The sequence below is a fragment of the Ostrinia nubilalis genome, chromosome 7 (assembly GCF_963855985.1).
Source record: "Ostrinia nubilalis chromosome 7, ilOstNubi1.1, whole genome shotgun sequence".
NCBI classification, from domain to species: Eukaryota; Metazoa; Arthropoda; class Insecta; order Lepidoptera; family Crambidae; genus Ostrinia; species Ostrinia nubilalis.
This window is the reverse complement of record NC_087094.1, coordinates 9,396,722-9,423,739: the sequence shown is the minus strand read 5'-3', so window position 1 is coordinate 9,423,739 and position 27,018 is coordinate 9,396,722. Positions and strand designations below refer to the sequence as shown.

The following is a 27,018-nucleotide window of genomic DNA, read 5'->3' as shown; positions in this document are numbered from 1 at the left end:
TTACTGACATTATCTCATATCAACGGTCTGGTGGCATGCTCACTGTGGCATGATGTGACGTAACGAAACAATACCCTTCAGCGAGAGTGCGCTGATAAAGAGATTAAGCGGTTACTTACTGCTGGCGTTGTCGGGCTTATGCATGGCCGGTGGATCTCGGATCATGGTGGTGTCGTCACTCGCGCTCGCGCATCACACAGCTGTATTATCTGGAACAAACAATAAAAACAATTAATGGTGTTACTTGAAAGCTACGCAAAAATTAAGACATTTTAAAATAACAATCCTAACAAAGTTTTTATGACGTCGCTCATTATATTTAGTCCACTTCCTAAACAAACATAAAACGCTGCCCTGTACTAGTTTTTGCATTTTCAGCAATTTCCATTGTTAAAGAATCCTAGCTGGAAGCAATAGAGGGAGAGCGGACATGAGCAGCGCCGTACGCGTCTCGTAGCGAAACCTCATTAGAATAAACGATATCCTCTCCTTACGTCCACTCCGCGCGAGACCTTATTACTCCGACAAACTGCCGTCAAACGGCGGGCCCCGCCGCCGATACAAGCTCAAACAACCCTTCCTACAAATACAATAAAGCTCTTTTCCCAACCTCTACATCACTTCCACACAAGACCCTCCAACATTCAACCCTACTACACAATATCAAAGTCTACTTTCAGAAAGCAAAAGGATAACAAACTCGCTATCAGACGGCATCCCTTGAAGGTTGAGACGTCCATGCAAAGCTGTAAATTGAAACTTGAGGGAGGTATTAATAACTCTTTAGGAGTAGGTTTCACATGTGTATTAAATTGACGTCAATTAAAATGTCTACCTACACTTTATTTCCATTGTTTTGCATCGGCTTTTTCGTGAATCTTTTGTTTAGTTTGAGTAAGAACATACCTAATAATAAATTGAAAAAGTGTCCAAATCCAAGTCCAATAAGCTTTTTCCTTTTTATGCTTCACATCATTCAAACTTCAAAATGTAAAAAGTAGGTAATATAGAAAATAGTTCCAAAATCCCAAGCAACAATATACCAATTTCCTTAACTTAGGCTGGGTTGCACCATCTTACATTAACTTTGACAAACGTCGAAAACCTGTCGAACTTCATACAAAAAACACCCGTTAACGTTATAGTTACGGTCAAAGTTATGTGGTGCAACTCAGCCTTAGACTTTGAAGTCTACACATAAATGCAACATGCTAGACATGTACCTACCCGGACGTGTCGTATTTTGACGATACTCCGCCAATTTAGTCAGCGTGTTTTATTTAGGTGTCCATGAAATAAAGTCTTCGAAATATAGCCGTGCTCGCGACAACTATTAAAATAAATTGGAACACGCAGTGAGCCACAGAATCTCTAATAGGCAGGTCCTTACATGGCTCGATCGCTCGTGCAGCCTGACACTCTGCGCCTATTAGCGACGAGTCAAGACTTTCACACCCCTGTGTTAACGACGTAATGGAACCATTTGTATACTGTTTTCGAGTGTTTCAATGTCTACTGTATAATGACACAGATAATATAATACTTGATAATGAGGTTATTTGATTTTTTCTTACTCGTGTATTGTAAAGGCCAACGACGGTAAATGTCTAGCAAAAACTGTAGCTGTAACTCGTAGTTTAATTTGGTGTTGGTTGCAAAGTATTATTTGTTTGTGAAATTTTTTTTACTGCTGCATAAAAAAAATCTCCTACTTGAAATACTGACTTTACAAAATAATGCAGATTGCAATAATATCCAATGCATCTACTGAAATGGACAAACATCTAAACGTAAACTGTGTGATTTATAAGTGACAACCCTAAAATCTCGGGCATCTATCATTCACTGCGAAACTCATAAAAGTGTAAGCACCGAAAGAGCGCAAACAAACAAATCAACACCGCACAACAAAGTTTAGAGTTCAACATAATTTAATGTAACTCGAATGCACTTCGTTAGCGCGAAACGACCACCGAAGGAGTGTAAACTCATAAATAAAGTAAACGAACTATCAAAGGTCGGAAGCGGTCTATTTATTATCCGGGCCTAGTCGCGTATAACAATCCATCTCTGGGTTATTTGGCGCGATTTATCGTCCGGCCAGCGGCGCCAGCGCAGCTTCTGTATCTCCCGGTTTACATACAGGCTGTACAAGGAAACGAAGTTAAGATCTTCAACGACTTTTGCTACTATATACTTCATTAGTAAACCAATTCTGGTATTCATACCAATTAAATTATCTCTACTGATACTTTTGATATAGCTCACAAAGTACGAGTAGAGTTACTTGGTTGCTGGTGTCTGATGGCGTAATATTGAGCTCTATTTTCTGGAACATCCTATATATTACACCAGCCACTAATGATCCGCTCTGCAGTACACCCGCTCGAAATTGAGGCCATGGGAAAGACATAACTATCTACTTTGGCTAAATATAAAAACAGCAATAGGATATGCAAATGATATTAAAAGGTTAACGAGACATGTAAATGGGTTATGTTGGTGGCATGTCACGTTTTCTAATGACCATTTAGATAATGTTCATTTAATCATTCATTGAATTATAATGACAAAGAATAGAAATGAACAGGTGATAAATAACTTTTAAATGATTCTTGAAGTTTTCCGCCTGATGCCAGTTTAATACAATGGACTATAAAGGCAAAAGCATTATAGCCTGACTGATACATTAAAATATGGAAGGTGACATCGATTCATAAAACATTTAGCTGGGATGTTATTCGGTGGAAATAAAAATACATATAAAATAAAAGCGAAATATGCCATCAAATTCAAGCGGAATGAAAAAATTTTTATAACCGCATCGAAATTCCCATCAGCACCTGTTACAAAGGCAGCTATCAAATTACCCGCGACACATCCGCGGCGGAGCGAGCGCGCCTCCATCCATAAATACGGTATTCGTTATGCATTTCTCATATTCATGAATCCGTTTTATTGGCCCCAATAAAATATGAACATCTCAGAATGGATATGAGAGAGCGGGCAAATCTAATATGGATTGCGCGGGATTCGGTCCGATAGGGGGCGGGCGCCCAGCTGCGGCCCGCGGCCCGCGGCCATCCGCCGATCTCTTATCTAAATAAAAATTTTACATTATCAGTCAAATTATGACGAAAAAGGGTTCAATCGCGCAATAAAAAATATTCCGCAAAAACAAAAGTCACTAGGTATCGTCTGGTAAGTTTAATCCGTCTCAGATTACATCTCTCTTGGATGTGTATCTATTACACTGTCCTGGGTAAGATTGAGATCATGCTTTTTACATTTGACCAGCTTAGGTAAGTGTAAAAAGTAACTATAAAATAGTTATTTAAATAATGGTGTTTAGATTACCAACAATTGGATCAATTCAATAATAAGTTTGTTTACAATAAAATTATTAGGTGTGTTATAAAATATCTCACACGAAAAATCACTTCAGACTGGAATCCCCCGAGACTATTTTTCAAATGTGAAGGTACCTATGTCGTCTTGTGTCAGCTCCCCTCGTGTAACAACAATTTAAAGGGCTCTACTACCACTAAACCAGCCACAGAAAAGGACAGCTCCTTCTTTTCTTGGACGTGTCAAAAATTCAACAGAGTGCCCGGGATAAGTGGAATGGATGGCAGCGTCTCAGGATCGGATAAAATATTCTATGTCAAATCGTACGTCACTGGCTCTCGACTTTCTCGCCGAGAGTGCTTCACGGAAGTCTCTTATTTATTCGGCTTTACGTCAACCATAACACGCTCCTTTGTGCCCTTTTCGATTTACAGGCGCCTATTACGATGCTTTATAACATGAGAAAGTTTGCACCAGAATTAATGTTGTTCAGTCATTAAGCCCGCCGCAGGCAGTAGACAAATGGACGCATCGAACCTGCGCTAACCTCGCGTAATTAAATTTCTAATAATCAGGTTACCATGTCCACAAATACGCGTACATAGTACAGAGTTTACCAATCCGAACGCATTAAAACTAACTCGCGAGAAGAGAAAGCCATTAAAGTCATTTCCAGTAATTTGGGGTATGCGGCGGAAAGCCATTTGGGCATTATTGAGGTGGGGCGGGTAGTGTCGAGTGGCGACTATCAGTACCTATCTCCATTATGTCTGTGTTATCGCAGCGATCAATTAAGCGGTATTACGTTAAAATTCACCCCAATAATGAATTACGAGCTTCTGATGGACTAAGTAAGGTAGAGACTTGTGGACATGCCCCGCGTAGAAAATATTTCAGTGAATTTCTACATTTCTGCTTTTGACAAGATTTATGATGTGAATGATGACTGTAAAACCAATTTAGTAAAGCGCAACAATTTGATCCATTAATGTAATCTGTTAGTGACTCCCTTCTGACTCCACACTGATCGAATTCATTATTCACCGGCAGAGAGCAATTAAAGCTCCACTAATCAATCTCAAACTTCAGGCAGAGCTGAACTCTAATCAAGAAAACTCCTATTCCGTGAAAGCTTTCCGAACAAAATTTAACTTAATTAAAAATGTAAATTAAATTCCTAGGCGCTTCCACAAGCATCACGTCGGCCCGCAGCGCCGAGCACTCGGGGCTTTTGATTGCAGCTAAAAGGTTTGGGATTAGTGCGCGAAAGAGCTTTCAGTGCATTTGTAGAGCTTTTAAGTGGGAAGCTTTCGCTTAAGACACTTACATACAATGTAAATTTTATGTGCCATCACCTTGAAAGTGTTTCATGGCATCATTAATGGAACAAATGCTACGGTTCCTTGCTCCATAGCACTATCCAGTAAATCCGCAATCGTAATGTTTTGAAGAATGACTTTTGTCGGCTGGTGTTTGTTTCGAGGAGGGAATATTTGTGCGGACGAGCAGCGGTCACCGAAGGGGTTGTGGGTGGCGGGCGGCCCTGACCAAGGAAGTTCGGTGTCCGGAAATAAACCGCCCGTAAAATTGACAATTCCGAGGGAGCTGGCTCCTGGGCTCGACAATTTTGAACCGTGCGGCCGCATCCGATCGCCGGACGCTGTGTTTAAAAACCGTCCCACGTCAACACAACATTTTGATCTCCGCGCTTTTTTAACCAGATACACAATCCAATATAAAACTACGCAGAAATAAACAGTGCAATGTATCTACATGGGAACGGCCCAGTCCTCTATTGCATGTCAGCAAAACGTGCATTGCCATCTGGGTGAGCGCCAAAACAATCACTGTTATTCACTACTTAACCCCGCGATGCAGTAAGTACATTAGATTGTTTCGCTTCGTGATTGCATTTAAAATCGATGTTTTGGTGCCTAAAAATAAACGAATGGGTTCCAAATTGACATGGCGAACTCGTTTACGGAGCCATGCAAAAGAAAATTGGGTCAGATATATCGCGAGCCGCATACGCAGATAACACACGCATCGCCCATCCAATCACAAGGAGCACCGAGCAGAAAGCTTATTATCGGGACGCGTTCTTGCGTCACCCGGGTAATGAGGAGCGGCCCGGGCGCTCGGACGGCCCGGACGCCGGACGGGCCCGTCCGAACTGCACACGTGCACCGCTTAACGCTCGAACCCTCACGCTTTTTAACTTGAGATCATCGCGACACTCATCCGTGAAATTGATTCTCGACAAAAGAAAAGACTAAAAGATAAATAAAAAGGAAATAGGAAAACACAAGCTAAGATTTGGCGTGAAATTGTTTTTCAGCGCCACCCACCGACGACGCGGCTCCGGCGCGCGGCCCGGCTCGGGAATTTCCCAATTACTGACTATGAATGTATCCACTTACATGTAATGCATACTTTAATTTGTGTTTATTGAAATTCTGTAATTATTTTTCGTCGTTATTATCATTCATTTTGATTTATAATTGCCCTATCGTTAATTTTTAATTATCCACATCAATTAGAAACGTCTATCAAGAATATAATAAGCACCTAAATTATGATGGCTTACCTGACTACCTAAAGTTTAATAACTGTGATTAAATTTGTTTTTTTAAATAATATAGATACAGCTCAAAAACACGTTTCTCATTTGTAAGCCATTACGTTAAAAACAAACGACGAAAATAAGCCCCAATTTTCGTAAGTAGGGTAATAACATTTTGACAGAATAATAAAAATTGCTATTAAGCAATCTAGTATACGATAATAACTGTCTAACGTCGTCTAAGACGTGGGGATCGGTCGAATTGGGATCTTAAAACACTGTGACATCTCATCCACTACGTGATCCATTTGCCGAAGTAAGAAGCAATCTCATTCAATACCAGCGCCCGCCACCCCCGCCAGGGCTGCCTCCGCTAACAATGCGATACTTTGTGCGCGCGTATCACGGAACGCAATAAAACTTTACATTCCTCTTTAACTACTTTCCAGCAGTTATCAGCGTGATACGAAATGGGGCATAAATATTGAATTGTTTGTTATTTCACCTGAAGTGCCGCGTTTGCAATCGAGTTTCCAGTGAAAAGTGCTTTGTTAAAACGTCATTATTGCGCAATTGTAAAATGTATCACGTTTTATTACTTTAGCTATAATTGTAGCTTGTACTATTTGTATTTTATGATCATGATTTATTAATGTAGGTACCATAGCTGGGCACCGTTAATCAAATAGTTAACTTCGTTAATCGTTAAACCGTTAATAAAAAAATTAACTTCGTTAAACGTTAAAACGTTACATTTAGCAAGATTTAACGCAAGTTAACGTTAATCGTTAATCCGTTAACACATTATAATAAAACGAAAAAAATAATTGTATGCAAGGTTCAAATAATTTCGAAAGCTTGTATCGCGCATGGAATTTATTCCTCTTTTTAGCCAGACAGTTTTGACAGTTCCAACTCCTTACCAGACAGTTTTTTTTAGGATAGCTGATCATAGCTGCCAAAGCCACGATGACCCAAACTTCATAATCCACCAACATTCTAACCTATATTGGGAGCATACGCTGACAAACTTTCAGCTTTTATAAAATGACGTTGGTCTGGCGTTCACCAGCTCTTAGTCTATAGTATCTCAATCTTAGAGCCTTGGTTCAATTACAATACAATTTAGCACCAATGTGCTCGAAAATGTCTATGTTTGAGACTATACAATATATTGTTTAAGACCTTATGTACAACATAGAATGCAATAAAGATTTTGAATTTGAATTTGAAAAGACAAATCCAACAAACCCAAACTCGATAAGTTTCCACCGTTGCGTTTAGGAATTCCTATGACCACCTCCTGACTCCATCATCAGGACCCTGGACATCATCTAGTACAAAGGTGCTCGAAAAGACAAATCCAACGAACCCAAATTTGATGAAATTCCGCCGTTTCATTTAGGAGTTCCTATGGCCGCCTCTTGACTCCATCATTAGACCAGCTCAATGGTACCACAACATTGCATTTTCATCGTACTTACATACAGTCTAATTTTTTAGAAATCAGCAGAAATGTCATCAAAAATGGCCAACTGACATAAAAATATTTTTAGTCTGTGAACTAGTGATGCGACAAAACCTCTCGTTAATCCCGAAGTGAAATTATTGTAGTACTTGCGTATCATCGCCGGGTGATCGTCAAAATACTAAAAATATGCAACAAAGTCGCAACATTGAATGTGAACTGATTATGAAATTTTCGAGAACAGGAAACAAACTGAATGCAAAGATGTAATCAAAAAACACACTGGACAGTAAAACAATCAATGATATCCGTAAAGTTATTAAACTTCAAATAGTTGCAAAAAGTTCTGTTTGACAGTGTTGCTACTAGTGACATCTCGCTCGCTCAGTTCTTTGTTGCTCTATTCCGCTAGGGAGGTAATTTAAGATGCTATCAATGAGGGTTTTCGCGATTGAAAAATCCGCCAGATGGCAATACGTAGACGCGAGGTCCAAATTCTGCATGATTGGTTATTTTTGACATGACATTGACAGATATGTCAAAATCCACCAATCACGCAGCATTTGGACCTCGCGTCTACGTATTGCCATCTGGCGCATTTTTCAATCGCGAAAACCCTCATTGAAAGAAGATTTTTATTTTCTTATATTTTATTTACTTATATGTATAGGAAAATAAGCAATGGAACAATACGTAAGCATAATTGCATAAAAAAGTAAAATAATTTCGTTTAAATAAAACCGACTAAAAATTAAACTGACTCCGAAAAAGTATACACTAAAAGTAAAAAAATCATTGTCGAAGTTATCGCTGGAAAACTAAACAAATTGTCGAAGTTATCGCTGGAAAACTAAACAAAGCATCGTATATTTTTTATTTAAAATTAATCAGTAATCGGAATAAGTGAATACTTAAAATAATATCGATTAAATTTACAGATTATTGTCTATGACTCACAGGTTACAGCACTGATGTGTCAGAGACAAGTCATAGACAATATGGAGATAACACATGATTTTAAACGTCAAGTCAATTTGACAAGTCTCACAAATTTTCATCGCCCACGTATTTTGCTAAAATAATTTGTTTCAAAGATTGATTTCAAACTTGTATAAACGTGAAAATAAAGTTGGTTTCATGGGCTTGTTAAATAATGTGTATGATATTATGAACACGTAAGTGATTATGGTGTAATTGTGTATGAAAGTGTTTGTTTACATCTCTGCTGGATTCTAAAAAATCAAGGTATAAGTACAGTCGCGGAATGAAAAGGTTCGTCACCTTAGTGTCGGTTTTCGCTTGCACTAGGTACTGTAAGTCAAACCTGCCAACATAACAGTGCAAGAAACAGTGCTGCTAACATTTAAATAAATATGACGTTTGCTAACGAATAAGGTTTTGATTGTTTATTTTTCTATCCCATCAGTGCAATGCAATGATGACATTGACCAATTGACAATAGTTTTTTTTTATTTAAAAGAAATAATAATGGCAGGTTGAACCAACAAGAAGGTTTTAGTTTATCAATCATAATAATCTTCTTGACAAGATAAATCGTCAAACAACTTTGATCTGAATAATTTTGAACTTTAGTGACGAACAGTTAAAGATTATTTTCTCTAACTCGAGATTATTCTGTAACATAGTTTCAAAAGGTAATATGTGCTCGCGATTCGTTGAAGGAATCAATTTGAAAACTGACGAACCTTTTCATTCCGTGACTGTACATATACCAAATTGCAGCTCAATCGGTTGAGGAGAACTGGTCTTAAATTCAGTTGCAAGATTTGTCCTATACATACTAACAAGTGAAGTCAATATAAGCTGTGATTATAAGCTTGTAAATAAATAAAAAATAGCATTTTTTATATCGTTTCGTTCTGGTTACAAAAACTGTTGTTTTGGGTTCTGGAAGTTCTGGAAGCCCGAACGTTCTTGTCAGAACGCGTTTTTATAGTGTTTTTCAGCGTGCCTGCTGTATCTTTTTGGTAAATAGTAGGTACTGGATTAACGATTAACGGACATAGGATAATTTAACGGAAGTTAACGAGTCCGTTAACATTTTTTAAAGTTAACTTAAAAGTTAATCCGTTAATAGAAATGTTAACTTCGTTAATTAACGATTAACGGATTAACGAGTTAATGCCCAGCTATAGTAGGTACCGTATCATTGGTGAGTTATATGTAACAAAAGAAAACAAAGAATAGACAGTTCTTTTGTTATCAATCCAAGTACAATGGATCGCGAAAGAAAGACAGTGTGGGATGAATAATATCCTATTTAGGTTTTATCTTGAGTGAATAACACACGTCCGGCAGAAGGACATTTACCTAGAGCCTTCTTATAAAACAAAAGAGATCACAACACAATACACTTCACCCTTTGTGATCTGATTCATCCCGTAGTCAAAATGTGATCAGTGACAACCCTAACAAAGAAGCGAGTATCGCTTTCCCCGATTGTATTAGATTCAGCTGCCCTTTTCATCTACATGTCGTTCTCTCCTTACCTCTCGAGAGGGTCGCAACTAGTGGATATGCCACACTCTTGCGATTAATCTAATTTTAATATTAATTTTATCTAAGTTTGTACTTAATGTACATATACAAAAGCTTATTCTTTTAGACCTTTCACAAAATAGTGCGCACATTTTGACGAGTAAACTAATATACCATTCTATAAATACATAAAATAAACAATGCAATTTGTTAAAGCAAACTGACCCCCAAATATAAATTTGATCAAATCCCGATCCCTCATATCCTGTACAAAAACAAAGTTAATCTAAAAACTCATCTATATTTTGTCGAAAAACTATGAATATGATTATCCACACCATTCTAAAGGTTATCATCCAATAAACCTGGTAGGTACCAAAGGTATCAAATCTTTTTCGTCCGTAGTGAAATTGAATATTTATCCGGGTAGTATCTCTATTCCGGAACAATTTTTATGTAGGGGGAATACAATCTCAAGATATTTGGGAGGGCCACTCCACGAGGATATTGGCAAATACCTTGCCTACATTACCTTTATTGCTTCGCGACTTGCGTGCCCGGTTTGATCGTATCTACGATTATTTGCGTATTATTCAATGTCTCCGAATGTAATCTGACTTGTACCTACTCTAATTCGTTATTCATGAACCCGATAACAAAGACTTACGTTGAGCAACCTTTGCGTATACGAACCGTTTGATTCATCGGCAATCATATTAAAATGTCGCGCGGCGTACATAAACGTTTTAAAAAGTTGCTTGATTTAGTTTTTATTGCTCAACTATTTACATAATACACGGTTAGCTTAACAAATTTACATTATTTTGCAATGCAATGTGTATTTTAATGCAATCAAGAATATATTAGTGGAAAATCCATCTTATAAAAAAGCGATAAGGTTCATGATTCAGTTTTTTGTTAAACATTGTAATGTAGATCACGCATTAGTTGTTTTATTTATATTGCTCGTTCAAAACATTAAATAGCCATTCATTGTACGCGTGTAACTAAGCTGCTGGGTATTAAGTGCGCTTATAATTGTAATAGGAAATTGGCATTGATATATGCAAGTACGTAATTGCAGTCACGAGTAGTAGAATGTGCAGAAAGTGGGGTCGTAGGGTCGCCCACTGCCGCCCGCGCCGAGCAAACCTGTCCGCAGGCCGTGATCGCCGCAAATAACCCCCCGGTAATTACATTGAGTAATTTCATAAATAAATTTGGAATGCATTATACCAAGGTTTTAAATCTTTCGAATGCGAAATGTGCGTCGTGCCACCTACTTCACCCGCGCGACATTTTACGCCTCAAGTAAGCTGCAAATTGCGCACAAATTAACCCGACAATAAGCGCAATTTACTGCACAAAACCCGCCGCCGTGTAAAGCCGCGTTCATAATTGATTGGACATAATAGTGTATGGCTCGCCACGAATTACCTGCAACCAAAGATTGCTTTACAATCCGCTCCTCCCATATCGCGTTATTTAAATATCTGCATTATAAAGTAAGGAGATACGATCCGTATTTCCATCGCTAATGCCATCAAATTTTCCACAATACGTTAACGGAGTTAATTTATGATAATTACATTGCTATATTTGGAGAACGTTGAGTGTTTGGAGACTAATTATTGCAGCAGAGTCTGCCACCTGCGCCTTCTTGATGTAAAGCCATTTTTCTCGTTTACGTAATATTATTGAGTGTTTTGCTTATGTAGCCGAACCATATGATCTCATGCTAAATTAACACTTGCTCATTCATATTGCTGTGTAATAAAAAGCAAAAAATGTACAAAAAAGCAGTTGTAGATTTAAATCGCTATTTAATTGCTGAACTAGCCCGTACAGGCCTAATAGTTTATCGTGACCCCCTACGGTCCGCGTAATATATTGTTACGCGTTTCAACCAATAGATCTAACAAAATGTCAGCATTACTCAGTCAGCCGTAATTACAACTAGGTGAAGTGGGTGAACACGATCTCTGCAACGTAATTAATCACATAACATACCCACTAATGGCCGCCATAATGATTCACGAATAAATCAATGTATGTAAAAGCACTCCCATATTCCTACTCACAACACATTGTCTGTATTGTTATATCAATACGCTTCTACATTCAATGCCAAAGAAAAGCTGTTAGATCTGACTTTCATATTTTTTGCTGACAATACAAGCTTCTATTTTCTTTTCAAACATTATCATATTATGATGTTTTATTAGCAAATCAATTTTTAAAATACACTTTTTAATGCTGAAGAGTAGTTATTTATTAGACGCCTATTTTTGTGTCTTAACAACAACTTAGTTATGCAATTTCCTTTCTTTTATTACATGAATTAAAAACAGCTAGGTATTTATCAATTTAATGCTTAATCTTTCATATCTGATCAGATAAAAAAGTGTGAAAAATACATAGAAAACGGAATTCCAACGAATTTTAAAACAACAAACGTTAATTGGGTTCTTGTAAGCTTTCACAAGAATTGGCGACAGACACCATTTAAAGCATGCTGGCCGTAATTGTCATACTTGTCCCACGTAGATCCCGCGATAATGTTGCTTAATTAATGATCAGCTAGTAACGTACCGAGCTCTAGCGTACTCGAGTACTAAGTAGATACTAATTCTAAGAGTACCAGGTACCATAAGGGTTAATTTCATTCTTATGTCAAACTTTTTACATTGATATTAATAGGACGATAAATTAAATACTTCGTATAATAAACAGAGGTAAAGTCTCTAATTTAAGACATTACTTAGTAGCTTTACCATAGCTTCTAAAAATATAATTACAACGATGATAAACACTAAAGTCTTTGCGTAATTCCTACACTACAATCCAGATGAGGAATCTTTACCAAAGAGTACAAAGAAAACTCTACCATCCCTAAAATTAGAGTCCCTACAACACTACAGATAAGACGCACTGCTGATTACTGCGTTGTTCGCGGACTCGCCTCGCAATAACTTAGCTCCGAAGCTGTAAATAAATCCGTACCGCGCGGGAATAACTTGACATCTCGACCTGCACTTTTTTTTTTTTATTAGCTTAAACGTTTCCTCTACCTTATACCCTTCTGGTATAAAAAACTCAACTCGAAATACCCAAAAATACTTGAAATACAGCTCTTGTTCATAAGTAAATATCTCTAATTTAGGCAATAAATATTTGACATAACGATATATCCAATTAATATTATTCGTACAAACATTTATATTTCGATATATCAATGTATGTCAGAACATGTATTTGTTAATATCTCGACTTATACATTTATGGATTTTCGTTTTTAATTTGACAAAAACAGTTATCAAGTTATGATCCCCTCTGAGTACTAAACATATCCATGATATGTGCAGTTGTCTAGTTATGCACACTGTCAAGAGTTTGGATATTTGGAGTTATCCAGCTATTACATTCGTATAATCATATTTTTATATGTGTCATTAGCAGTTTTTAAAATATAACATTGTCAGGATTTCGAGTGTCTTTAAATATTTTTTACTTAGCAACCCCTGAAAATATATTTTTAATATATTTAAGCGTTAATTATTACTTTTATTACTATTTTCAATAGTTTAAAACTAAATTAACGTTTAAATAGCAAGTTGAAAGTAGAAGGATAAGTTTAGTCAATAAGTAGGTACTATCTACTAATGTTTTTTTTATAACAGACTAAGATTTCGTTTGACAACCGAATATAAGTAAAAAATCTAATAATAAACTTTTAGGTCAACTTTAAGTTCCGGATATTTTTTATAGTCTATTGACATCAATGACATTAATTAGGAATAATGATGAGGTAAGTAGGGTCGATACGCCAGATCTCGTCCATTTAGTGAGTTGGTAGATTTGAGGAATAAAAATAATATACAATTTTCCGTAATCATTTTGAACGAAAAATTGTTGTCATTATGCTCCCTTTAGTCTTTGTATAGTATTAAACTTGCTCTAAACCATTAGAAGTTTTAATATCTTTGTAATATTAATATAATTTAATATAGAAAAAATGCATTCAAAATCACTAATAATTAATAACAGCATGGAAATAAAAAAATATAGATAAAATCTTACTAATTGGTATTCAAAATATTTAGGTATCACACTTAATAATTATAAACATACATTTATATTTTAGTTTATTTCATTTTTTAAAATTTCAATAGTATGGCTCAATTTGCAATAATTATGGTCTCCTCTCTAGGCACAGTTTGCTTTTTAATATTATTTACAACGTCTGTATTTAAAAAAAATTCGTGACAATGTGGACGCAAATTGGCTATCACAAAGGGTAAGCTACATTTGGAGCGTGTATTAGCATCCAGGAAAAGGCCTAAGTACTGAAAAAAATCTTTGTGTTCGATAAGTCATGTAAATAACGTTTTAAATAATATACAACATGCATTGTTTTGTATATTTTAATATCTTAGACCCAGTTAGACCAGACCGCGATCACTTCTGACGCAAAGTGGAAATTTCATTGAAGTAAATTCGCATCCACCTTATTTTTAAGTGTCATTTAATAAAGTACAATCACCGATATCATTATCCGTATTGTATGGTTCATGGTTAAGGCTTAGAGACTGCGGTAAATTCCAAACTAGACCTAAATGTATTAAAAACTTACCTTGAAACGCGCACCTGCGCACGTGGGATTTATTTTTGGCAAAAACGGTAGCATGCTATAAGATTTTTTTAATGTGGGTTTACCTGTCATACATTCAGGGAATCATAGCAATAGCTTACGTTCTAGAGTGATCCATCATTTGGACGTGAACTGGACGCGAAAGGGCGTGTCGACCTTACGCAAAAATATATCCAGTTAATTTTAATTATTTTAAGCCTAATAGTAAGCCTAAAATAATTAAAATTAATTGTGCTTGTTATGAAGCATGGCTTTTGTTCTTTTATTTGTCTTTTTTTTTAATTTTAAGTAAACGTACAATTATCTGATCAAAAGCAATCATAATCTGCGATTATATTTGATTTTTCTAATAAATTTGTTACTATTTCATTGCAAAAGTGATAAAAATATGTTCTATTTTTATGTTTTGTTTTTTTACTTAAACTTCATTCAAAATAATTAACTTAAATCCAATTTTTACACCTGAAATGTTTGTTTTTCTTTGGTGAATAACTTGACAAGTCGTCGGTACACAACTTGACAAGTCTTTTTTTTAATAGATTAAGAAGATAATTTAATCAAATTCTTACGCCAATCGAAAGATACGCATTAAATTAGCTTATTTCAATCATAAAAATATCAATTATCATTAATTCCGATTTACCAGAGAACTCTAAACTTTAAAATCGCTCCCCTGAAAAGTACGCAAAAATGACATGTCAAGTTATTCCCGCGCGGTACGGAAATGTTCATGATAGTCGTCGGCTAGGTATTTTAATGAGATTTAATAGCCTCGGCCTGTCTGCCACGGACCGCTCAAGCCCGCCCCACAAGTTACATTGTCGGCATTTAAGACCTTAATTGGTTCCGTACATGTTTAATCCGCTTAATGGTTGTTTTTGTCAAGCGCAACACACAATATGAAATCCGGTCCCGACATCGATAACTCTGATTGATGTGAAACTTTATAAACTTGTCACTGAACATTCCTCTCATTAAGTCGATTTAGTGTCGTGGGATTAAAACGGCAATTTATATGTAGATTGCCCATATAGATATTAACGGATATACATTCGTTTGTGATGCAAGTTTGGGCGATGTTTTGAATGACTATCTCACGTTAACTAGTTAGGAAATTCAGAACGCTTTTACTTACAATAAAAAGGTTAGAAAAAGACGTCGTTTGTTCTCACGCTCAAATCGTTTATAAATACCAGCGGATTATTTCCGATGCGTATCCTCTGGTCCTTACGTAATTTAATAGCTTCATTAGACACGAGGAGTGGGATGCTAATCGTTATTTATAGACAATAAATTGTTATATTCATAGTGGTTGGAGCGGAAGGCGCATAAATTCGACGAGCGAGTGGCGGGTTGACACCTGTGATTGCATTTACAATGCTAATGCTCGCACAATATCGCGTCAGCGGCCGCGCAATCACGCCGCGATCAACACATGCCCAAATATCTAACGGCTCTTTTGTTGCGGCTACGTTCTTATTATGGTAACTGACTTAATTTCACAGTTAAAACAGCATTAGATAGCCTGAACTTCAAGAAAACTATACTTTGTGATAAAAAAATCTATCAAATATTAGTGGTAGGTAATATCCAATTAAGTACTCGTACAAGCTCTAACAAAAAGCTTTGAATAGACTATTGTTTAGATAACAATGTATTTCATATGATTCGCCTATTATTGAACAACTTAATATACGCTGTTGACACAAGCCTGGAAATGATCGATGACAATTTTAAATCCATTATTAAAAAGATAAAACGGGCGGAGTGAGTCGTTACATGCGGAGATAAGCCGGCGGATAAGCGGCCGCAATCCATTATCGACCAGTTAATTGATAATTACTTTCTTCCATTACGTCGAACGAAAAACTCGGTGATTAACAGTGAATCGCTTTAACGAGCACAATGGGCCAGCATTCAATTAAAAGCCCTTGTCGAATGTCGACGACTTCGCAGAAAAGCGGAATCGACGCTGACTCAATCTCGTATACATGGAATAAGGAATTACTCGCGTGCGGAAAGTTTTTAATTAAATATTCACCCGTTTTGTAATTAAGACGCGATTCAATTGAACACAATGGAGTTTCGTGAGGCGCTTTCGAAAGAAATCGGAGACAGCTTTAACGTTTTCAATACTCAGCGAGGCGGAGATCGGACTGAGATACGCGATAATTAAATTTTTTGAATGCGCTTGTGCACAACAATTGTGTACGCTGAATTGAGAGCTAAATTACAGAATCTACAGAAGAATTTACGTTAAAGCACTTTAATTAGTCTCACAGTCGCGTTTATTACGAACGTTGAGTTGCTAAAAATACTTAACATTCGTGTTTATGGCCGAGATACCATTCTTCAAATTTGTTAAAACGTTACGAACATTTCATTTAGTGGCATTAACATTTGAGTATAATTACGTATTTCTATAAATAAGACATCACGTTTTGAACTCAGCAATTTAACTGCGCGTTAAAATATAAAACCACTCACGCGCAGAGTAGACGTACAGGCAGCGGCACATCAGACTCTACATTTTTATTCCTAAATCGCACCTGTTCCAACTGGATAAGATGCCAGCTTGCTTGTCGTCGTGTGTAGTACATACCTACGCTGGTAACGAGTTCGAAAGATTGAGTGAACTGCGAATAAGTGTAGCCGAGCCGCTTTCCCTGCAGCTAATCCGGCCCTGCCGCGGAGCCGCATATGCCACATTTGAGCGTAATTTAAATGCATGCACATTACCAGGCACGCCGCTGCCAACAATACCATAATTCATTATAAACAACTTTATTATATGAACTGCTATTGCTTAACAGTGTACATCCACAACGAGGTACCTCTCCGCTTACAATTCAAAATTGAATCATAAAATTTTAGAATGTTGAGATTTGAGTAAGTTATTAAGCACAATGACTGTGCTTGATTGCTACCACCTTTGTATACTCGTAAAACTACTTCTTCAATTATAAAATGTGTCGGAAATAATTAGTGAAGCCCATAAATAATAGACAATCAAAGCAAAGTTACTCATAAAAATTCGTCGTATGTTTTATGACAATAAATAAAATAAACGCAATATAGAATTTTTCATCAACTAACTACCTACCCATAGTTTCTAATAACACGAGTTCAAATAAAGTTTCTCTAGTTTCATAAACGTATCAGTTATCTCGTGTAATCCACAACCGCGCCAGCTGTAATCTCGCAGACGTTTAATTTCGTCGTTTTAAATGAATCACCTCTGGCCTCATATCCCGGATACTTGCTCCGATTGGTTCTCTTATAAATTCCGAAGAAAAGTCATCCGCAGAATTCCAATAGCGGGTGCTGATGTCCAAATTCATGATATATCGAGCTGACCGTTTCGCCGCTGTTTATGAGATATTTCATAACGCGCATAATTCCCTGGCCATTCATCATAGGACCTACATCGACAAAACTTATCGATTAATTTGCTGATACCAGCTTTTCTGACGTATTATCCCTATCCGATTGTTGAGCGATAGAAGTGCACTAGGGAGTTCCCCCTACTGTGGGTGCAGGGCAAGGCCGCGTAATGGATGCATTTAAAATCAGTTTGAAGTTGTTGATATGAAATACATTAAGGATTATATTAATAAAAAGTAAAATCAGAAAAGCTGATGATTATCGCGACTGAAATTAATGCAAAAGATGCAAAGTAGCTGCGACATTCAACGAGTTCCGCGCTATGCAGGCGGCTCGACTCAGGCTCACTTGCTCCATAAACAGCCTTCCGTATTTTTCAATCAGAGAGCTGTCAAAGCGTTCTGACACCCTCATCCCATCGGCTCGCACTCGCCGAGCACCGAAATTGGTTTTCTACATTCAATCCATACAAAGTTTAATGTTATTCGTTCGCGATATCACCGGGATGCTGCCGATGTTTACCGACGCGCCAAATCATATTGGATTTGCAAACTTTTGTTTGCGGACTTTATTTCATTTCACTGTTAGTTCAGGCCGAGAAAATGTAATTTTAGATATTGTCCTCCCGGCTATGTTTTGAATAAATCTCTGTCGTGTTTTCATTCGGTATCAAGATAGGTATTATTAAATGCACGAGGAATGAAGTGGGGGTAAGTAGGCGAGCAGGCGTCTCGATGAGAGTGGCTTCAGCGGAACGTAATAAGCGTAAGTTACAAATTAACCGCGCCGGATGCCGGAGCAGCGAAATAGTCGCGCAAAGGCTGGAGTGCGCCCGCGAGCGTTTATAAATTGAAGGGCTGGTACCTGCGGCTTAATACACCGCTGTTTCCGGTTCATTTCCGGGCGGCGCGCGCGGCGCCGGATATTGCTTTTAAGGTTGCGCCGCACGCCACCGCTCACAATGCGAGCCATTATCCGCCGCACGCTACGCTACTCGCCTCGCGCCTCGCTCGCGCTATAAGTTCCCGCAGATACGCATCTTCTTTCACACCACCGCTGAATATTTTAACCCCTTTTATATTGTACTTTTTCTTTTTTCTTTGAGACACAAAAGTTTACTTTACCAACTTTTTTAACAGTTTTATTTTTAAGCCCATAATAACCACTTGGCAGAAAAGATAATACGAGTGATGTTATGGTAGCCTATACGAGTACAGTATCAAATGTATTCAAAATAATACTTTTTTATGTTACGACCCTAGACTTCTGGCATAAATCGTTAGAAATCTAAATTCGCTCGCTTTTGCATTGAAATGAGAATATTTCCGCAATGAATGCCAAGTTATGAAAAAATCTTCATTTCGTTTTAAACGCAAATAAAGAAGTAGGTAATACAAGAGTTGCATCAAGAAAGCGGTGCTGTGCCAATAAAAATATGAGTAACACGATCCCTTGGTGGTGGCCCGGAAATTAAATTTTCCCTTAAGCTAAAATTTAATTAAGGAACATCACGCGAGTGAGGTGCATTGCACAGTGGTCAGCAAAAGCGGACAGTGGGCGCGGGCGTGATCCATGTATAGTTTAGGAGCGAGCTTTTATATTAAATTTACTTTTTCTTAAATTATATTTATCGTAATTATTACAAGTTGCAGTTATCCAGAACAATCAGTCCAAAGCACTGAACTCCATTAATTTATAGCAATTAAGCTTAACTTATGAAAGCTTTTAACTTACATTTAAGTAAGTATAATAAACTGTTATATTTCAGCCAAACCATAATTGAGTTTTCGTAAGTCCCAAACTTATTCTATCCGCGTCCATTGATCACAAAAATTGAACATTAGCCCCTCGACTACAGGGGAGTCAGATTTGATGGACAGTCAATTTAAGAGAGATGCCGAACCAGTAACGCGTGCACTTTAATTTGCACGCGAATAACGGGCGAAGCGGGATACCACACCTACGTATTCATACATAGGTAAATATCACACTAGTGGACACCCGCGACTTCGTCTGCGTATAGTTTATTTAAAACCTATACTATGTGAGTTTTATTAAAAACAATAAATTAACGGGAATTCATAAATACAAACAGCTTTGAATACAGAGTTAACAAAAAAATATGTGCCATGTAAAAAATATGTGCCAAATATGCTTGTAGAGCTTTAAATTGTGAAAAACCTGAAAATTTATTTTTTGCAATTGCAATATTCTTGTTTCAAAAATATATTAATAAGTACATGGACCTATAAAAAAAGTCGGACGGATTCTCATCAACAAAATACTGTGACATTAGGATACACCAGCTTGCCTGTATGTACAGGCCGGCACGCACACATTCACACCCTGATACACCACTTCAAGTGCAAACTTCACACAGTTGACACATTTAAGCAGCGAAAAAACAACACGAATACGACATGTCTTGTGTGATGAAATTGTGTAAAAACCGTTCTGTTCGAACAAACAAAAATTAAGGAATCACATTTCACAGGCAAAATAATAATCCAATCACTTATTTCCCGACATTAAAATATTGAAATTAATTGAAATCAAACGTCATTCACTCGAAAAAATAATACGTCAAAGACCAGTGTTCTCAGTTATTTACGTGGGAAAATTACCCGAAATATGGGAAATTAATAATAATTTTAGGACTTTTTAGTTATTTATTACGCATACTATGGAAATAAAATAATTTATCATAATAATTGTGTTTTAATGGGATATATTTTCATAGGCAAATTTGATCCTTCCCAAAAATGAGGAACTGCAAAATTCAAATTTTCTTACATTGATTGCAAGTCAGTGTCAGGTTGTATGTTAAAAAATCTATCAGAGATAATAATAATATATTGATGATGCATAAGATTATGATTATAATGTACACAAGATTCGTAATTTGTAACTGCGTGAATCATTTTTGATCAACATTATGTACATACCCTGACACACTGACTTGCAAACAATGTAAGAAAATTTGAACATTGAAAATTTCGCGCCTACCTCAACGCATTCACCTTTCATCCTTTTAAAATGGCACGGAATAATTCTGTCTACATTTCCAAGTAACATCTGCCGATCTATGTTTTTCTTAAAATAAATGGGTAAAATGTATTGGCTAACATGGCATCCCTAAATTCACTCACACAATAGACAAACGCCAAAATTTTGCGTCACAGTTTTGTTGTAGCGCGAGTTCCGTCCGCCTTTTTTTATAGGTCCATGAATAAGTATTAATTAATCATCGCATACATCTCTGCGAATACTCGTATTACCATTGATATAAAATGGCCATAGAGAAGCTCTACAATTCCCACATCAGTTCACCTTACCACTGTACTTTTTCAATTATAGGTACTGATTATACTTATAGGTACTTCTCTCGTAATTACACTTATACATCGAGTACTTTTAGTTTCTTTAAATATTCCTATAACATAAAATATCATATGGGGCAACCGTCTGTGTCATGTTTTTCGCATAAAAATAAATGTGTAATGCATGTTTCGTGTTCGTTATGTTTTTATTGTAGTTCTTAATGATCACCATGTGATATTAATAGACAAAAAGGTTTAAACTGACTGTTAAAACCTTTTTGTCGGTTAATATAGTCGTGAGACATGCGGCTCGGGTTAGAACGGCTGTGAAACAACACAGTTAATAATGATGATCATTTTTTACGACGATTCAGTACAAATGAAACTGATTATTTCACATCGTTAAATAATCATTTAGCAATTAACTGAGTCAAGCAGACAACAATAGACAATCCTGTTAACTTTGCGGTAATTAGGTTACAAGAAATAGAATGTAAAATTGTGTCGACGTTTTATTAATCATAGTGTGCGTTATTATAAATATTGTTTCGAAACCATTAGGTTGGTATAGCTTATCAGCTAAATAACTGCGCCCGCGCACGTATTTTGGAATAAGTAATTAGCCGTTATTTTGGAAAATTTAAAATTATATCTCGTTTCTTATTTTTGTATCATCAAACATCAGAGAAAGGATAGCAATCAACAATCGCAAAATCTCATCAGAATGCAATAGACATTTTTGATGATTGATTTTGATAAAACTTTTTACTAGCATCATCAAAATATTCTTAAGCCATAAATTTATTCCAAAAAGATGAACATATTATGATAATGCTAGTAGGAAATATAAATATGTACATAGGTATTAATATCTCTTATAAGAAAAACAAAACATAATTAAAAAAACCAATTAAAGAAGATCAAATAAACGACCTCCTATTATTATTTCTGTTAATTAATCGCGTTGTTTCGATAAGCCATTTTGTAATGTGTATTCGATTCGCATTATCATGAATTCGTGACTGAGGAATAAATCTTAAATGAATAAAGATTGCACCGCAACGTGTAGGCAAGTGGATTATGGATGACTGATGATAAATAAATACATTATCTGCTTAAGGGGAGGACAGACAATAATACTTATTTAATCCGTTAAATCCTTGACGTTTCCGTGTTTTTTGGTCTGTCTGTTTATCTTTGTACGGCCATTTTTTCCCTGAAAATGGTTTGAAGTGAGATTTTATAAACAAGAAAGGCGCTTGGAGACGTCAGATCATAAAAAAAATGTTTTAAAAACATTAGACAGCCTATATGTTTTGTTATTGGATGCAGTAGGTTTGTTTTCAATCATTAAAGCTTTTACACAGATAACAAAAAATTAAAAGCTTCGAGAGAACACGTGATAACGTTAAGTAGGTACATGTGTGAACTATCACTAAAAGGGTTATCTCAGTCATGAATTTTGGAGTTATTTTTAATATGTACTGTAGCGATAGTCCTCTTAAGAGCGCTCCGACTACGAAACTCGTGTTATCGCGGCCCGATTCCGCTGCATGAAATCGTTTCCATTACTTTAAGTAGATTTCGATGTTTATGTCAACCGCGGCGGCGATAATATCGCGATTTATTTTATTAATACATCCACCGTAATGGGCGGAGGCGACGCCACACGTTACTATTAATAACCACTATTAGACGGCGAGCTATCATGCGTGTGAATGCAACCGTTTTTATTACCAAACAAGTGTATTTTAATCACTGTTTAAGTAAGGCTACATTATTAAACGTTTACTTATTACTTGGAATCGATTGAAAACGTAGGCAGTTTCCTATTAAAGAAAATGTAGGTGCGCCTTAAGTTGTTAATTTTACATAATAGAAAACAAAGTTAAAAACAAATTAGTATAATGAGAAAAGAATCGTATGGCATCACAGAAAAGGTCATTGTGTAAACTTTATGTTAATAACAAGTTTTTTCGTCACGTGATAAATGGATTAGAGACTGCGGAAGATTAATAAATAAACAACGTTATTTAATACTGTTAATCGACAGCTAATGTCTCACACTGGCCTCATTTAAATTAAAGTTTTTATTGAAGTACAGAAAATTTATCGTGATTCGAAAATAGTTTCGCGTTATAAAATCGGATTTACTCAATAAATATGCCTTTTCATAATAACTTTGTAAATTAAATAACCGTCCGTTACAGATGAAAAAATTAAATATTAAAGAGTTCAAGTTAATAATGTAATCAAGATTATACCAGTGCGTATCGAATTAATACTTCGTTTATATTAATGCCGCAATTTATTCGAAATTAAGTCAATGCGTCGCTTTTCAACATCTCGGGCGTTTCACACCCAACGCTATCATTCGATATTGCTCTTTATTTTAATTGAATACGTGTCAATATTGTTGAAGATGTATGAGCTTGCGTTGCAATTAGAAGTTTGTATACAAATTATTAGGTATAAGTACACTGAAATAAATACTTTATGTTCGCATGTCATCAATGAACTTCGTGTAGGTAATTAGCGACACCGGCTGTAGCTTTTTATTAACTAATCATTGGTTAAATGTCTCTATCTTCGTACATATTTTGCAGTGTTCGACACTAAATTACAATTTAATCAAAAATATCGATCGCTGATGTGATAGATAAATGACACTTTTTAATTACAATCAACGCGACATCAAATCATTTTGGTGTGAGAGCTGACATCATAATTTTTGTACATAAATATGAAGCGCAGAAAAACATGTGAAAAGAAATTAAATCTAATCATTATACTTATTATTTTGAAATAGAAATCCTCATAAAAAATAAGAAATAAACTTTGTTGTAGATACCTGCCAAATAAATTCAGACTATATTTTTTTGACGGAAAATCGCTCCTATCACACTGTTTTATGAGAGAACAGCATCATTAGGCATCCTCCATACCTACATATTAGATGTTGTTTTGGTGATATATAAATTGTAATACTTAGGTACGTAAATTGTGTTAAATATTTACATCATTAGTATAACACTGATGTTCCAAGCAAGAGTTAGTGAGTGAAATCAAACATTACGACGAAGTGAAAATTTACAATCATTTCAAAGAATTATATATTATGCATGTCCCCCTACACTTCTTTTATTTTAAAATTGATAGCGCCACGTACTGTTTACGTTTAAGGCTTGGTATTTCTGCTAAAGTAGGTATTTCGCGCTGTCAAAATCTGCGCGCGCAATACTTCGCCGAAGACAGCGCGCCAAAGAGCTCTCGCGGCTACACAGTATAGAAATACGCAGTTTAGAAATACGCAGTTGGTTAGGTTAGGTTGACTTCCTTCCGTTCAAGCGTCACACTCATAGCACTTTCTAATACAAATCATATCCAAGTGATACAAATTAAAACAACTTTCAAAATTTTTGGGAATATATTTTAGAATCGAATAAATTTAGAATATAACTGCCAAAGTAAACACGGTTCAAAGAGGCGTGGCGTCACCCGACCTTCCGGGAGTTCCGCGCCGGCTAAATTCTGCTTCTTTTTGTTTATTAATAAAAAAAAATATCATACCAAAATTGCATACATATTTGTTTGTATTGGTGTGGGTGTTTTCTTTCCATAATTTATGTATAACGTATGTACGGGGCTCTGTATCGAAAATCACTATGAGCAATGAGCATCACACACGGTTACCTGGAGTGCATTACCGCAGCAATTTTTTTATAAATGTTGTGCTTTATAGAGTCGAGAGCATAGCAGATAATTAGTCCACCGTGAGCAGAAATGGCAATGCCAGATTTTGTATGGAGAGTGGCGTCTTTTTTTTTTTCGCGCGGCCATCGATCAAACTTTGTTTTTTGATTACAAAATAGTGTAATAAACCAAACTTACTATGGCATGTATACCTCTAAACTCAGTCTGAACTGAGTTACGAGCATTAGAAGTTTGATGATTTTCATACTAGATTTGCTTTTTGTGCGCAAGTTTTGTAAGAAATTGCAACATGCAACATCGACAAAGTTTGGTCGATGGCCGCGCGAAAAAAAAAGACGCCAATTTCCGGCATTGTCTTTTGTCCACTAATAGCAAAATTCGTTCAAATTATAGTTTTAAAGTTATTAGGAAAAAACAGATTTTGCTAGGGTAACGTTTCAAACATTACCCTGGAATTTTTTTTTTTAAAGTCGTTCTATCGCAGAACCAAATACATGGATAGATAGCTCTTGTTGCGTAGTAATTTGTCCACGAATAGCAAAATTTGTTCGTGTTCCGGTTCTCAAGTTATTTAGAATTTTGCTGGGGTAATGTTTTGTGATGTCCCAGATCTCGTAAATGACTCAACGCAGAAGTTTGAAAAAAATACCAATGATAGACCTTGATATGTCCAAATTAGTTCAAACATTAGTCATTGATTTGAATGATAAACACCAGTGTAATTAAAAGATTTCGAAATTCAGATAAAACGGATTTGTGAGTAAACCAGTACTCTTACAATCGAATAAAAAGGTGTAGCATGTACCCTTGGTACACCTTTATAACCACAGTAAATATAATTGATGTGGCTTTGCGCAAAAGAGAGATTTCAAGAAATCTAATTTATTTTAACAGTCTTACTTTCGTGGCCGAATACGCGATTCCCTTATAACAAGGGAACATGGCATACAATGGACAAATTAAAATGTTCCTTGAATAAGCTATCCTGTTAATTTCAGCTTATTACTTATAAGCATACGACTTATAAGAAAGTTATCGAACTGCAAAAAAATATCAGGAATTCTTCTATAAGCCGACCAAATTATAAAGGTTACAAAAAGCGAACGTTCCATACATCAACTCCAGTTTTAAATCCGTTGACATCTGCTACATCTGCCATCTTTTTGGTTAGAATATTCTTCCATCTTGCAGCGTAGACCTTTAGCTACAGACCTTAGACAGTATTTTTGTGAAAATTCTTACGGATGGTGGAGGAAGGGACGCTCTAGACACTCAAGTCTACAAGGAGTCACATCAACTCCAGTTTTAAATCCGTTGACATCTGCTGCATCTGCCATCTTTTTGGTTAGAAGATTCTTCCATCTTGCAGCGTAGACCTTTAGCTACAGACCTTAGACAGTATTTTTGTGAAAATTCTTACGGATGGTGGAGGAAGGGACGCTCTAGACACTCAAGTCTACAAGGAGTCACATCAACTCCAGTTTTAAATCCGTTGACATCTGCTGCATCTGCCATCTTTTTGGTTAGAAGATTCTTCCATCTTGCAGCGTAGACCTTTAGCTACAGACCTTAGACAGTATTTTTGTGAAAATTCTTACGCATGGTGGAGGAAGGGACGCTCTAGACACTCAAGTCTACAAGGAGTCACATGAACTCCAGTTTTAAATCCGTTGACATCTGCTGCATCTGCCATATTTTTGGCTAGAAGATTCTTCTATCTCGCAGCTTAGACCTTTAGCTACAGACCTTAGACAGTATTTTTGAAACATTCTTACGCATGGTGGAGGAAGGGACGCTCTAGAGACTCAAGTCTGCAAGGAGTCATATGAACTCCAGTTTTAAATCCGTTGACATCTGCTGCATCTGGCATCTTTTTGGCTAGAAGATTCTTCTATCTTACAGCTTAGACCTTTAGCTACAGACCTTAGACAGTATTTTTTATTATTTATTTGTGTCAGTGTGCTCTTCTAAAGAGTGTAAGACGATTGTATGTAGGTACTATTAAAACGAAATTTTATCTCATTGGTTTTGTCTCATATTTGAGTACTATGTATCATGAGTAGAGTCTTCG

General features: G+C 36.3%; 1 protein-coding gene across 1 annotated transcript in view; it reads right to left on the bottom strand.

The window, feature by feature from the left end:
- LOC135073234 (LIM domain only protein 3-like) overlaps window positions 1-27,018 on the bottom strand; it is a 51,349-nt gene that overhangs the window by 13,911 nt on the left and 10,420 nt on the right. Inside the window, exon 2 of the mRNA XM_063967340.1 lies at window positions 120-209. Coding sequence (XP_063823410.1) covers window positions 120-165 — 46 coding nt within the window. The 5' untranslated portion in view covers window positions 166-209. The remainder of the gene's footprint in view (window positions 1-119; window positions 210-27,018) is intronic.